The sequence below is a fragment of the Myxocyprinus asiaticus genome, chromosome 31 (assembly GCF_019703515.2).
Source record: "Myxocyprinus asiaticus isolate MX2 ecotype Aquarium Trade chromosome 31, UBuf_Myxa_2, whole genome shotgun sequence".
Taxonomy (NCBI): Eukaryota; Metazoa; Chordata; class Actinopteri; order Cypriniformes; family Catostomidae; genus Myxocyprinus; species Myxocyprinus asiaticus.
Genome location: NC_059374.1, coordinates 364,902 through 380,297, shown reverse-complemented (window position 1 = coordinate 380,297; position 15,396 = coordinate 364,902). Strand labels below are relative to the sequence as shown.

General features: G+C 40.0%; 1 protein-coding gene across 1 annotated transcript in view; it reads right to left on the bottom strand.

Moving 5' to 3' along the window:
• Positions 1 to 236: 236 nt before the first annotated feature.
• The window catches only part of LOC127421939 (SH2B adapter protein 2), a 39,160-nt gene continuing 24,000 nt past the window's right edge, over positions 237 to 15,396 (bottom strand). The window contains exons 2-9 of the mRNA XM_051665175.1: positions 11,682 to 12,573; positions 8,996 to 9,097; positions 8,413 to 8,504; positions 7,930 to 8,030; positions 7,326 to 7,481; positions 7,039 to 7,244; positions 3,580 to 3,751; positions 237 to 2,308 (exon numbers count right to left, since the gene is read on the bottom strand). Coding sequence (XP_051521135.1) covers positions 2,052 to 2,308; positions 3,580 to 3,751; positions 7,039 to 7,244; positions 7,326 to 7,481; positions 7,930 to 8,030; positions 8,413 to 8,504; positions 8,996 to 9,097; positions 11,682 to 12,542 — 1,947 coding nt within the window. The 5' untranslated portion in view covers positions 12,543 to 12,573 and the 3' untranslated portion in view covers positions 237 to 2,051. The remainder of the gene's footprint in view (positions 2,309 to 3,579; positions 3,752 to 7,038; positions 7,245 to 7,325; positions 7,482 to 7,929; positions 8,031 to 8,412; positions 8,505 to 8,995; positions 9,098 to 11,681; positions 12,574 to 15,396) is intronic.

Below are 15,396 nucleotides of genomic sequence, written 5' to 3'. Positions count from 1 at the left end.
AAAACAACAAAAGGGAATATGTATGGGAACTATGTGGAATTCGTCATTTAAATACAGTTTTTATAGTTACGATGTGAACTGGCGAGTAACTTGTGTAAAAAGAGGGTCACAATGGTCATATGTGTTAGTGAATGTACACAAGATACTCCACTCAAAATAACTCACTGAATGAACACACAGATGACACAATCTACTAAATGAATAAATCATTACAGAATCAGAGATTTGCAACTAGTTATTTACCAAGTCCATGCCATTTTGGTTCTGTCCATTTTAAGACTTTAATGAGCTGTAAAAGCATATGGATGGGAGGCATCAAACTGAACAAAATCACTAACACTTGTGACTGTGAATGAGATGTTCATGTGTTCATCTGGATATCATTCAGAGAGATGAAACATGTTTGAAGCTGTTGAGCGGAAATGACATCATAAATGTGATATAACGAAGCAGACATGTTACATATAGTCACTGTACAAACTGTGCAAACACTGAAAAGGTCGTTTTATTCAATTTGGTCATGAGCTTCTGAGAAATGTCCTCAAAATACCACGAGACGAAAGCAGCATCCAAATGACTGACAGAGAACCAACTTAAGACACATGAACAGATGATGAGAATCACAAAGCTGCACAGGAAACATGCTCCACCTCACTTCCTGTCCATCGTATCACAACAGTCTTGACAAACATAATCTGTCAGTGATGTTGACCGTTAACAAACAGTAAAATGTTGTGAATGTGTTGATTTTTATGAAGGATGAAGATCAGGATGTTTGAGGAGATGTTTATGAAATCCAGATTAAGGGCTTCAATAAATTTACCACGTGACAAGTTATTACACCCCTTAAAACATTTGTCTTTACATGTTTGGTCATTATTAATGAAATACTGATGAGTTTTGGCATGGAAAAATCACATTTTGCATTTATTTGTGTAAATCGACACAAATGCACTATGTGCGGGAGCAGTTAGTAAATCCCAACATTTTTATCTGAAATGTCTAATGAATCTCATTTAGAAATGAAGTGTTAATAGACACATCACACAGATGCGGTCGGGTCTGATCTTTGTTCTTCAGGTGTGCATGAGAGAAAGACTGATGAAGGTTTATGGAAGTGTTTGAAAGTGCAGTCAATAACTCTACTGTCCACAACATCATTTACTCATGTCAGACCAGCACAAGACGCTTCAGGACAAACATCTGTCAGATCTACTGGTGGATCATGTGAGGTGAGGAAGATTTCACTTTTCATCATGAATACACATCCATAAAGTTTACCAGCAAACATCCGTATCAGGACAACAGGAACGATGAGATCTGAAAACACCGAACAATTCTACAGCTGCCCAAAAACTGTATATTGACAGTGGTGAAAGTGTTTGTTTTTCATCAGTCATTTCAACCGCTGTACCAGAGACACCGTGTGAACATGAAGACATCTGTGAGACATTTGTGAGAATGAGAGCTGGAGCGACTCAAACCACCACAAGACCCTGAGTTTTATGGACAGCTTTAATATCTCAACGGTTTCTTTGACTGCCATGAGGCTAAATGGAGGGCAAACGGAGACTTGCTGAAGATGTTTCTCTTGAGAAAAAGACTCCATGCGATCTCACACATGTGTCCTCTAGAGTTTCACAAGAGATCTCAACAATGTCTCAAACTGTGCTCAGATTGTTAGGAGAAACAACTGAGCAATAACATGTTCCTCTGGTTCTGCAAATCTCCAAAGCAGTATGAGTTTTTGTTTAGACATTTTGTGAATTATTTTTGTTGATAGATGACTTGTTAAATTAGGCAATAAATAAGTTTGTGCAAATATGTTAAAAACAAGAATTTTCGTGGGATATTTTATTAAACATTAAAGCATATTCACACGCATCAAATCACAAACAACACAAAGGAATTAAAAAGACAAAGTGTGCTGTTTCTGCTACTAGTTCAGGATTTGATGCAACAGTTTAAATAAACAAGAAACAAACCACACAATGTGTTTCATAAGACTAATAATCACTAGGCTCCATGGACAGTTTGATTGACAGCTGTCGTTAATAGAAGGAGTACTGGTTCTCCACCGCGCGAGCCCGTCGCGAGCCGTCGTTGTCGTGGTAATCGTCTGCACTATTGGCGGCAGGTTCGAGCAGTCTCTCTGCGCTGTTGCTGCGGCTGTGCAGTCCAGCGGGGGGTGGAGCCATCGGTGATGATGACGCACTGGATGACAGGGGCGTGTCTGATGACACAGCAACTTCAGACCGACAGACGGAAACATCCCGCAGGGAGGGTGACGATACATGAGACGAAACATCTGTACACACACACATACCGCCGTTAATAAAAGATAATGAGGAAATAACACACTGTCTTCAAGACTAATTGATGCATTTCAATGTAAACTGACAATTAACACAATGAAACAATGAAATTGAATCAAATGTCAAATTAGATTTTCGGGTATTGTTTTGCACATTGTTGAGAGTCCCTCCTTCAATGCAAGTCTATGGGGTTTTTGTTGTTTCAGGTGAAATTGGAAAGTGTTGTGAAGCATAATATATTGTATTTATTCAATTAGATGACGTCACTGAATGGTTTTTAATGTGAATGTGTTGAGCTTCACAACTGCTGAATCTCACTGCTAGTTTGAAGACGGTCTATTCAAAGTCAGACGCACACTGACCACACACACAAAAGAGTTTTCTCAAAACTTCAAGCTCCTATCTGATTGGCTGACTTGTGCACAATTCCTTTAAATACACTACTATGATGAACATTTCACTTTCTGAACTCTACATTATTTTGATATTTTTTCTAGGGGTTCAAATAAAAAAGTGTTGTAACTGGCCAAAGACTTATTAAAAGCTGAAATCAATGAAATGTTGATATAATAATAATAATAATATGGTTCATATTTGGAAAAATGTTTGTCCACCAAATCAAAGCCATGTGGCGTAACCAACATGTAGGTTGTCATCAGGTGTGTTCGACTTGAACTGCATCTCGATTTACCTATCAGACCGCCGGTTTCCTTATGCCGTTTAAGGGACTAAGAGAAAGCGGTTTAACACACCTAGGTTTCTCTCTATGAATGTGGCTTATGTGGCCATGTAAACAACTCTGGAATATCAGGAAATAAAGCCAAGCAACAGAGAATAAAATAGCAAAGTCTTTCTCGGATACCATGTTTGTTGTTTACACAAGTGTCACGGGGAAATTAGGTTGCTAAAGCTGCTTACTGACCGAGCTGCATGTATACGAGTGTAAAGAGAACAGCACTTATACAGTACATGTAAACCCGAACGCTGCTTTCTCACAATAAGACACTTTCTGGTGTCCATGCAAACGTAGTCAATGACTCAAAAACAGACTCAGATATTCTGTGCCTGTATAAGTGCTTCTTGTCTTCATTATGCTGACAGTCTCTGTGACCCTACAGTGATGTCTCGCGCTCAGCTGGAACAATCGTGCCTGCTGGAGCGAATCCACAAACACTGAACAGTGTCTGAGAGTGTCACTGTACTGAGTACATACAGCTAGAGGACACAGTAATCCATTATCACTGTAAGTGTGTGTTTGAGGTACCTGTAGTTGATCTCTGGACTTGTACATATGATCGTAGCGTGATGTCGGTAGATCCGCCAGACTCCAGAGGAATGGGATGTGTGTGAAAGTGTCGCAACATGTCAGTGACGGTGTGAAACCACAGATGATGGACGTGACACTGACCGTTATCATTTACTGACAACCTCAGGTGCTGCAACACACACACACACACACGCAATGAAATCTTGAGCAATGACATCATTATAATCACTCTGCTTCACTCTCATGACTGCCCTTCCTTAACAAGAAGCTGAAGTGTTTCTTTGTTTTCAATGTTAAAATACTTTCTCTTATCCCAGTTTAACATGCAGGGATAACTAGAAGTAAGCCATTCATATGTTAATTTCCTAGAAGATTGTAAACATTGTGTCTTTGTGGCACCATAAGAAAATCCTGTTTGTTTTGAGTGACCCAACAACAACTTTGACTCAACCAATGCCGTGAGACGGGGACGGGACTATCTATTCTACCAATGAAAAATACGGTTTCAGAAATCTGTCTGAAAACAGTAATTATTTTTGCTGTTCCGTTTGGTGACTTTAGTGGCGCAGAAATTACGAACTTCAGCTTTAACAATTCTCTTTGTACTTGAAAAATAATTAAATATTAAAGCACCATTTACTACAACAAAACTCTGTTCTAAATGAGTATATTTATCAGCATATTGTCAAGTGAAGAATCTGTGATTTAAGTATCATGAACAATCAGTACTCCAAAAACAGTAACAGTTCTCAGTTCATGTTGAGTAATGGCCAACAGCTGGAGGTTGAATAACGCCAGGATGCAAACGCTCTGATTGGAGGTCTCCAGGGATTACTCTGACTTGCATGCCATTACGCTGCTGACAGAGGATGGAAAGAAACCTGGGTGGAGTTTCGAAAGCAATCTCCACAGGATTCCATGATCCACAGTGTTAAAGGCTTTGATAGGTCAATAATGGCCTTCTAAAGGTCCTTTTGCTGCTCTCTACTTTTTTTCCTGTAGCTGACGTATGACAACAATCATGTCACCGGTGCGTCTTCCTTTCCTGAGACCACATTGTGTTTCTGGAAGGATGCGTTCTGATATGTGCTCTATTAAACTATTGAGCATCACCTTTTCTGCAACAGAGAGGACGCAGAATCCCTGGCTGTTTCTCCACTCTCTCCCCCTTCTGTTTGTAGATCACTACAATATTGGCTTCTTTCTACTCCTGAGGAAGAGACTTCGACTGCCAGACTGATACGCTGAAGAAGTGAAGGTGGTATATGAGGAGATCCACCATATTTAAATATCTCAGCAGGAACCCCATCAGGTCCAGTATTCTTTTGTTCTTAGAGCACTTGATAGCATGAAGTACTTCACAGAATTGTGGTGCAGTGTCGAGATGGTCATGGAGCTCACAGAGGATTTGTGGATCAATTGGGTTTTTATGATTGAGAAGGCTCTTGAAATGCTCTGCTTACCGATTCAGGATCTGGAGGTTTTGCCTTTCCTTGTCCTGCATTTTCCGGAGAGCACGCTGGGTTTCCGCTCTTGCTGCGGTAAAGGCGTCTTTCAGCGCGGGTGACACGGATTGGACCAGAAAGCTTTGTAGGCACCAGGGCTTGACATTAACTGTTTGGTTCACTGGACACTGTGGCTAGTGTTATTCCAAAGTCACTAGCCACTCAGCATTTAGCCAAAATCCCCAGCCACACAAAAAGTGATAAAGGTAACTGGAGACTGTAACTGCATGCATTTTACTTGAACAAGAATGATGAGTTCAGCAGGACAAAGGCCTAATGATTTAAGTCACCTTTATATCTGAAGGCAAGCATGGCCAGTTAGAACTTTTCGTGTGAAAGCTTGCTTCATTTGCCCCGCAAAGATGTGCATGTCAGATGTGAGAAGCATATTTAGGCTACTGCTTATAAGGCGCTGAACACGAGACGAATACTTTTGCGTCGTCTGCGACCACCCGCCAAAGTGGCAAGTAAGGGTGACTGAGTTACCCGCCAAACCCGATTTCTACCCACATTTGGCAGGTTAGCGGGTGTTAATGTCAAGCTCTGGTAGGCACTATGTTTTACTTCCAGGAGTTTTGCATTTTGTGACGATTACAGTCAAACCAGTCCTGGTGCAATTTCTTTAAAAATCCAAGTGCATCTGAGACTGCACTATGAACTTCTGAGCTCAGTAATGACCAGTCCATGGATTTCTCAGGAATCTGGAAAATCAAACCTAGCCTAACCTGTCCGCCAGAAGCTTATCTCTGGTAATGGTATTGTCAAGTGCAGTTCAGTGTTGTACTGGGAGCTTTCTTTGGGCAACGAGGTTAAAATTCCACGCAGACCTTGGATTTGACCATATGATGGTCAGTCCAACACTTGAACCCTAACAAAACATGTGTAAAAAGAATATCCTGTCAGCCAAACAACAATGTGATCCAGGAGGTGCCAGTGCTTTGAGCGGGGGGTGCAGCCAGGTGGTCTTGATTTTATTTTTCATCTAGAAGATAGGGTTGGCGATGTTTTGAGCTCACGCAAAAGAGGAGATTAAGGTGGGGGTCTGGAAGCGCAATCCATACTCCCACCATCTTCGCTTTGCCAGACAGACTCCAGTGACATGAGATGCTCATGATGACTTTTGTCTGGCGAGACCTGCAAGGGAATGCTGGAGGTTCGGTCTGCTGAACCCTGCCTGTCCCCAGCTGTAGATTTGTGGTCAGGGTTTACTCCCCTAACCATCATTCAATCCCTGGTTCACCCACACGTCAGTGGGGCAGTGGTTGGTTAAACACCTCTGGGGACCACTGCTGCTCCGAGATCCCCACACTCTGAACATGTTAATAACTCTTTAAAAACTGCGTGTTTCTACAAATGTGTCAGTGAGATGTTGCTCATGCTCATATGAACAAAAAACAGACTTCACTGACAACCGTTCAGACCTAATAACTCATCAAGATTATGATAACCCATCAAGACCTTATGAATTATCCCAAATTTAAGCTTTATGTTGCAATGCAATACATGGTGTTTAATGTGTGTGCAAAGCAATGATCATCTATAAGTTGAGGGGATGTAAGACATGAATACATTCAATGTGTCTCCTATTAATCTGCTTTTTTGATCATGTTTTCATGTTTTATGTATTGTAATTCTTTTCCTACCCCTCTGAGTGTCAATTAATTTATAAAAACACATTCAATGTCCATTGTTCCGTTTGTTTTGTTCTAGGCAAAATAAAAGATATTTATTACTTATTTATTTAGTTAGTTTTAATGCCATGTCAGCAACCAGGCTATTCACATGGCAAACAAAGGTTCATCAATAAATATTTACAATATTAAATAAGACACTAAAAATGTATACAAGATAAAAATGGTAAAATCTGTTCAGATGGTACTTTTAAAAAAATATCTATTAAACAAGTCTCTGTATAAAAGTGGTGCAAAATAAAAGTAAACAACAAAGTCACCTTTGCTTTGCCCTGGAAGTTGAACGTGAGCACATATTCTCCAGGTCGTGTCTCGCTCTGACGGATCACAAACAGGCCGTGACTGTGAGCGCCACCGGTGAGAACGAGTTGAGCCGCACGCACCCGTGTCAGTGTCCCGTGAAACCACGGGTAACCCACCAAACTGACATCAGCTTCTGCTTCTCTCTGAGCTTCATCTGGACTTCCTGAATGACACGAGCAATGAGAACAGAGTAAACTAACAGACAGATAGTGTGTGTGTGGCACAACACTCAGAGTGTGTGTACCTGCAGTTGTGTTAGTGTTGTGGGCATCGGGCGACTGCAGGAATCGCTCTAAGGGCACGTGTGAAGGGTGTTGTGTAACTGGTGTCTCTTCACAGTGAGCTGTAGTGTGATCAGCTGCATTACTGCACTGCAAGCGCTCCGATGGCTGCTGTGAAACTGAACAAAATAGCACAAAATAACACATTCAGTCCATGTGCTCACTGCAAAGACAATTTTAGATACAAGAGTGAATCCTATAAATAATCATTTATGTATGTTTTCAGTATTCAGGGGTCACTGCTGAACTCATGATGGATCATAGTGATCACCATAGCAATAGTTTGGCCTCTCCTGGCGGTAAACGGGAAACATGAAGGATTTAACACTTTTGGTGTTTGATGTTTTAATATTGGCCGCATTAACGTCAGTGTTTATTAAGACATAGTAACTGACATGCTGTCAGTGTCACTGCATTAAATGCATTTGTCACCACCTGAATGTTTCAGGAGAGATTTGTCACTTCAGTAAATAACTAAACTGTGTGTGAACAGACCGAGATTAAACAATGGGATTTAAGCATGTGTAAACAGAATATGACACGTGTTGTCTATCGTTCATGACGTACCGTCACAGAGCTGCTCACAACTACATGATGACACCAGTGAGAAATCTTTGAGCGCTTGACTGTGAGCACTTGATGAGAGCTCAATATCGTCTCCACTGTCCCTGTGCACATTTAAACACATAACGCTGAACATATCAGGACACATAATAACTCTGATTCACACCTCAGAGCTCAAATAATGACAAATGACACATGTGAAAACTAGGGCTGACAACCAATTACAATTTTAAACCACAATTAATGTAAAATGCAGATTCTATATTTCTCAAAACACAAAGGAAGAGAGTCCAGGGAGCCAGACAGAATGATTGTTTGATGACGTTGGGTTGGCAACGTCAGGTTATTGTGATCACAAAGTAATGTCATACTGAATAAATGCATTAAGAGCGTTAAATTAAATTAACGTTTAATTATCACATTAATCTTGACAGCCCTAGTACAAAGTAAATGCATGTGAACACAGATGTTGATGGCTCAGTTTACCCCGGGTCTATACAGTCCTGGATATCAGCTACCCACGAGTTCTTCTGCAGGGAGTCAATGGTCTCCAAGATGTATTCAGCACCATTTTCTACCTGTAATACACAAAACCACAAATTTACTGTTTCCATCGTACAGCACTGTTTTATATCACCTAGCCAACACAAATTATTCTACAGTGCAGCACACTTCTTAGTCTCTTAGTTCAGTGCTTCTCAACTGGTTTTGTTTCAGGAACCAGATTTGACATTTACTCGGTACTAAAATTGTTTCATGATCTCGACAGCCAATAATTCACTTAGGTGTAAACGCATAACACATAATCCATGTAGTCTGGGACATTCATGGATCTTAAGGATGAGTTTATGTCACGTAATCTGTCCATGTTGACATCTGTCTAATTTGATGAGCTTCTGCCAAGTGACAGATGACTTTACACCAAAATACTGTAACTGAGTTTGATTGGATGCTTGGTCTTTGTAGTTAACAACAAAATCTTAATATAAATATATGGAAATATGTTATATGCATAGATATGATATGTAGTGACTCTTTATGTAGAGTATAAAATAAAATAATAAAGTACCTTGAGCACAAACGTGTTGTCTTTATCAGGCATCTCTAGTGGCATCGTGGTCCTCACCTCCACAATGGCAGACAGAGGAACACTCACTTTGGGTTTGGATGACTATAAACACAACACAACAAAACCACCACACGATTAACTTAAAATAGTGCTGTCAATCCATTTTTAATGATATGCTAATAAATTCATCAAATTCATTGCAATTAATCGCATGTATAAATATCTGCTGAGAAAGGCCCTCAAATAGTTCAACATATAATCATTAAATAATGATTTTATTCAAATAATTATAAATATGTTTTATAAAATAATAATTCGCTTTAGAAGGCAATATAAAGTTTATTTCCATATTATTGAACATAAGCCTATCATTGACCTACAGTCCACAGAAATCTATTTTGCCACTGAATTCGACAATCAGTTGAGATTTATTATAACAGCATGTCTAAAGAAGCGTCAAGGTACACCTGCGTCAGACGGACACTTGGAGACTCACACTTTGGTTGCATTGCATCATAAACACAGTGTCCTTAGGTCGTTGTGTCAAGTTAAACGTAGTTTAAAACTTAGAGATCCCTGCATTCATAGTTGCATTTGGTCCAGCTGTGTTTGAACGCAAGAACGTGTCATCATCTTGTGCTATGGCTAGTGTCCAGCAAGCCTGAGTGTGTTTGTTCTCTGTACAGCTGGAGTTTCACTTACTGCCCCCTGGAGAAAACAGCTAGTACTTCAAACTTGAATTGCTCTGATGGCTGGAATATTCCTTATTACGGGTCATGATTAATTGCGTTAATTTTTTTATCGCGTTATTTTTGAAGAATTAATCACACTGAATTAACACCCTAAATCGACAGCCCTGATATAAACACACTGTTCTGTGCGTCGCATGACCGCTGAGAACACTAAAGTTCACTTGACTTGTAATACGTCCATCTGTCCAAATGCTTCTTTCATTACAAAGGTTTCATTTGTAGTAAAGTGGATGTTGTGTGAAAGATGTGCACATGAAAAGGAACTATACTCACTGAAGATATAAACATCTTCACACCAATAACACCTTCGCCAGCTGAGGAAGTTCAACCTGCCACAGGCGCTGCTGATACAGTTCTACTCAGCGGTCATTGAGTCTGTCCTCTGCACTTCTATAACTGTCTGGTTTGGTTCAGCTACGAAATCAGACATCAGAAGACTACAAAGAACAGTTCGGACTGCTGAGAGGATTACTGGTTGCCCTCTGCCCTCCCTTCGAGAACTATACACTTCCAGAGTGAGGAAAAAGGCTGGAAAAATCACTCTGGACCCCATTCACCCTGCCCATTACCTTTTTGAACTGTTGCCTTCTGGCCAACGCTACAGAGCTTTGAGCAGCAGAACCGTCAGGCACAGGAACAGTTTTTTCCCTCAGGCTATCCATCTCATGAACAGTTAAAACTGCCCCATTGAGCAATAACTATGTGCAATACACAGTTTAGTCTTTTTTTATATTTATCCAACACATCCAACCTCTTCTGCCATTACATTCCCTTGCACTGTACATAACCAATTTGTATTTGTTCATACGTATATATGTATATTGTCTTATGGTGTATTTCTATATATACTTATTTTTTATTCACTTTTTATTTTTATTCTATTTATTTTATTATTATTATCTGTCTTGTTGTTGTATTGCTTGTGTACTGGAAGCTTCTGTCACCAAGACAAATTCCTTGTATGTGTAAGAATACTTGGCAATAAAGCTCATTCTGATTCTGATAACATCCACTATACAGAGCACAACAACTCTTTATGACTTCTGATCCACAATCTGCTTTTATCTGCTTTTGAGTGCAATATTTCTGTGCCATACTTTACAGTCTTAATGTAAGCTTAACAATATTTTCTGAATATCAGTTCCACATGTAGACAGAGGAGCTGGTCTCAGCTCAAACTCTGTATCCAGGGCTGATATGTTTATGTTGTAGTAACTCAAGCGTAAAGTACTCATTCCTGTTGTGTTTTTTCCTGTCTTTAATTTGTTCAGGAAGAGGAAGTCATCAGTCGAGTCTACAGGACTAAAACGGCTCTGAGATCTGCAGGATATACCCTATGTGCAATATTAAGAGTGTATCCACAGAAACTGTAAAGATCACTTCACAAATTGGTTTATTCATGAACTCATCTAGTCTACCAGTGAAAGCTACTTTGTGCAGGACACTCATGTTCTTCGACATCAAACTCATGAAGTAATTTACCAACGTAACCTAACCCAAGCCTTTAACTCCTTAACTTTAAACCTACCTTCAACCTTTCTTTGGTAACATTAAATATAATTGTATTTATTGGTACCCCCTAGTTGTTAATCTTAACCTTGACCCTACTATCAATATTACCTTTTTAAAGACCTCTCTTTAAGCAGTTCTTTACTTTCTTTATATATGGATACCTTCCAGCATTTTTTTTCTTTTCTAATTTAAGTCATAATTAGCTTTCTCCTGTATTTAAGATTAGTGGTATTTTACTGGTTTCATTAACATAAAGTTTTACCTAGGTGTTTTTAATTAAATGTATTTTACCACTCTGGCTCATTTTGAGATTAAGGGGAAGATATACACTATGTGCCAGTCCTGGTCCCAAATTTTAATTTGGGGCATATTTTACTATAACATATAACACACATCAGATGTTTGAGCTCATGTTCTTCTACCTTTGGTGGTACGTAGAACTCCAGCAGGAACTTCTCTCCAGTGTCCACGAACGCAGCGCTCTTCCTCAAGAGCAACCTGCATTTCTGCCACTGCGCAGCACCCATGCAGTGAGTGTCATCGGCCACCATGTATCTGAGCACGCCCTCACGCTGGATCTCCAGCAGCTCCATCCTGTGACCCTGAGCGCCACGTGGCAGACGCAGCTTCTGGCTCCAGTGCTCCGCCCCCACAACCTCACCGCAGTTCGATCTCCTGGAGCCGCTCAAGAGGTCGGGTTCTGGAGATGCCCTGCGGTGCCAGATCTCCTTCACTCCATCCACCACGCTTAGACTCATGTTGCGCAGGGAGAAGCCTTTCTTGAAGCGCGCCTTGCGATGCCCGAGCGACACGTCCTCTGAACTCCTCGACTGACTGACTCCGGTCATCTTACGAGTGGGCATCTGTGGGTCCTGTCCACTGGCTCTGCCCCCTCCGCTGTCCATGCTGTCCAGCGATTCGCTCGATGCCCCCACTTCTTTGCGATGCCGGTAAAAGTTGTGGGTGAAGGGCAACGTGCAGCCCTGGATGCCCACGAATGGAACGATGCTGTACTTCAGGGTGGAGGTGTCGCCCGGTGACCCGGCACCCTGCACTTGCTCGAGGGCAGCAGAGAAGCAGGTTAAGAAGTGTTGGGTGAAGTGCTGCGAGAAGCTGGCATCTGCGCCGGGTGAGTCGTAGCAGGGATTCTCGCTGATGAAGCGGCGGAACTTGTAGGCGAAATCGGTGGCAGAAATTTGTGCATGCAGCTCACAGAACTTCCTCCAGTCAGGCAGCGGGCAGCAGGAATGATCTGGGCTGCTGGGAGCCGCGTCACCATTCATTACTGGACCATACCAATGCCCTGCCAAAATACTGACACACACAGAGACAGATTGAGAGGTGAATATATGTTCGGCTATCAGACACCAAGGCCTCCTTTACACCTGTAATTAACATACCTTTTCGGTGATCGAATCACAATCGGATAGCACATTAAATAGCAGGTGTACATGCAACCTAGATGCATTGTAATCAGATCGTGTGCAACTACATTTTAGAGGTAGTCAGGGATTGATTATGATCATATTCAAAATGCAAATGTGTTTGTCATATGCAATTAATTTATTATGAATTGAGGTTGTGTGGCTACAGTCATCCATTGGCAAAGAGCTGTGTTGCAGGTTCTTGACTTTTTCCATTTATTTTGCCTGCTTATACTTTTTCTATTTATGTATTTTTATTTTCGCAATGTGAAGAACACAACAGACAATCAGGGTTGAGATCTAATCACCCAATTTAATAAACAATACCCCATGAATTATTCCACTGAAATACACTTTGAATCTTCTCCCGTTTTCTTCACTTCAAATTGATGGAAAGGATTTGAACTATATGTCAAAATTTCTACAATTCTGAAAATTACAGAGAATTTAGGTGACGTGGAAAATATTTTTGTGGTATTATGCATGGGTAAGTGTGATCAGATCTCTGTCTGACAGATCTGAATGAAAGGTGCGCCACAGTGTGCAGCAGAAACATCATTCAAGCAAATATGAACCCTCAGATTTTTGAGCCATGTGGATTTTGGGAGCAACTTCAAAACAACAAAACAAACCAGAATAGTAGGTAAAAATAAATAGAAGAGATAACACTCTAAACTTGGTCGGTTCAATCAAGTCACACCTTCTGCAGATCATTTGCTTTAAAAAGAATAGCTGATCAAATGATGAAATTTCTGTCATCATATATTCACCATCATGTTGCTCCAAACCCTATTACTTTTTTTTACACTTGTCTTCCATATATAATCTGTGTGTATGTATATATACAGTGTATAAACTGTATATACACTCACTGAGCACTTTTTTATGAACACTGTGGTCCTTATAAAGTGCCTGACGTGGTCTTCTGCTGTTGTAGCCCATTCGCCTCAAGGTTCGACATGTGCATTCTGAGATGATATTCTTCTCAACACAATTGTACAGAGTGGTTATCTGAGTTACCGTAGACTTTGTCAGTTCAAACCAGTCTGGCCATTCTCTGTTGATCTCTCTCATCAACAAGGCGCTTCTATCCACAGAACTGCCGCTCACTGGATGTTTTTTGTTTTTGGCACCATTCTGAGTAAATTCTAGAGACTGTTGTGTGTGAAAATCCCAGAAATACTCAAACCAGCCCGTCTGGCACCAACAATCCTCCACGTGATTATCTAATCAGCCAATCGTGTGGCAGTAGTGTATAAAATCATGCAGATAGGGGTTAGTTAATGTTCACATCAACCATCAGAATGGGGAAACAATTTGATCTTTTTCTGGTGCATTTCCCAAACCTGCACCGAACGCACGACACATTTTAAGTGCTTCTTTGCTGTCCATTGTGAAGTGCTGAAATCTGACCGTATAGTGTCACTCATTCATATATCTGTGCATAACTTTATAAATACTCGTTTTAGCTTGCTGAGAAATGTTCAAAAGTTATTTTCTTAAATAATTAACTAATAAATGACATAAATACATCGTTTTTTAATTATTTTTGTGCTAAAGGCTACGATCTACTGTTTTTACACAATCACTGCTTTGTTCATCAAATGTGCGTTTGCAATGTTTCATTTTTCATCTGTGGGTTGACCATCAGGGTGCAAGCTTCTAGGGTCTGTGAAAACTATATAAAAATTATAAAGAGGTTACGTGTTGGGAGGCCTATTTCTGGTGCACAATAGGGCGGAAGCACTAACATAGGGTAAATGTACATACATTAACTGATTAAGCAGAGATCTGCACTTTGCACCCAAACTGATCATCAATGCATAACAATGAGCACATGACAGTGTCCTTCGGTATCAGAGAGGAAGATGAGGAGTTTGTAAAGAGAAGAAATGTGGGAAGACACGCCAAGATAGACAATTTCCCCATAGATACAGTATAACACTGATATAATTCCTGAATTTAATATCATACGGCCACTTTGTACCAACTCATGCACAAATGTAAGCCTATTGTTTATAGATTTAGGTCTAATACATTTTTCACTCATTCATTTATTATTTTTCTTGTAATATATAATTTTATTTAATTTTCTTGTTTCTGCTCATTTCTTTTCAAATTGAAAAACCAACTATCAAAACATACATGGCTGTTCTCTCTACCTGTAACTTTAGTCTTCAGCAGTTAACACATGATTGCATTGCACCACCTACTGGTGAGAATGAATAGCACTAGGTAGAGATTGTGCATCGGTACTCTGCTGCTTTTCCTGCAGTTACCGGATGTGAAAGGTTGAATTTCCAACCGAATTTGAACCACTGAATTTGAGGAAGCTAATTTTGTTAAGTAAAAAAAGAACGGGCTGAATTTTACCTGTCGAAAAATCATATTTTCAAATGAACTGAATATTTTGGAAATTAACTTTGGAAGGTGAATATTTATTTATAAAATTTTTAATAATGAAATTAGTTGTGAAATGTTTCCAAATGAAATATTCAATGCTTGAAAATACAATCATGTTAAATTTCAGCCTCCCAAAATTCAAGCACTGATAATACAATGCATTTATTTTTTCTTTCGATTAGAGCAATTCACCATGCTTTTATGCTTCAAAGACTTTAGTCTGAATTTACTTCCAAAGAAGTGTAATATTACCTACAAGCGAAACACACCATAAAATCAAAAGACAGCAGGAAAAACAGCATTATCTAAG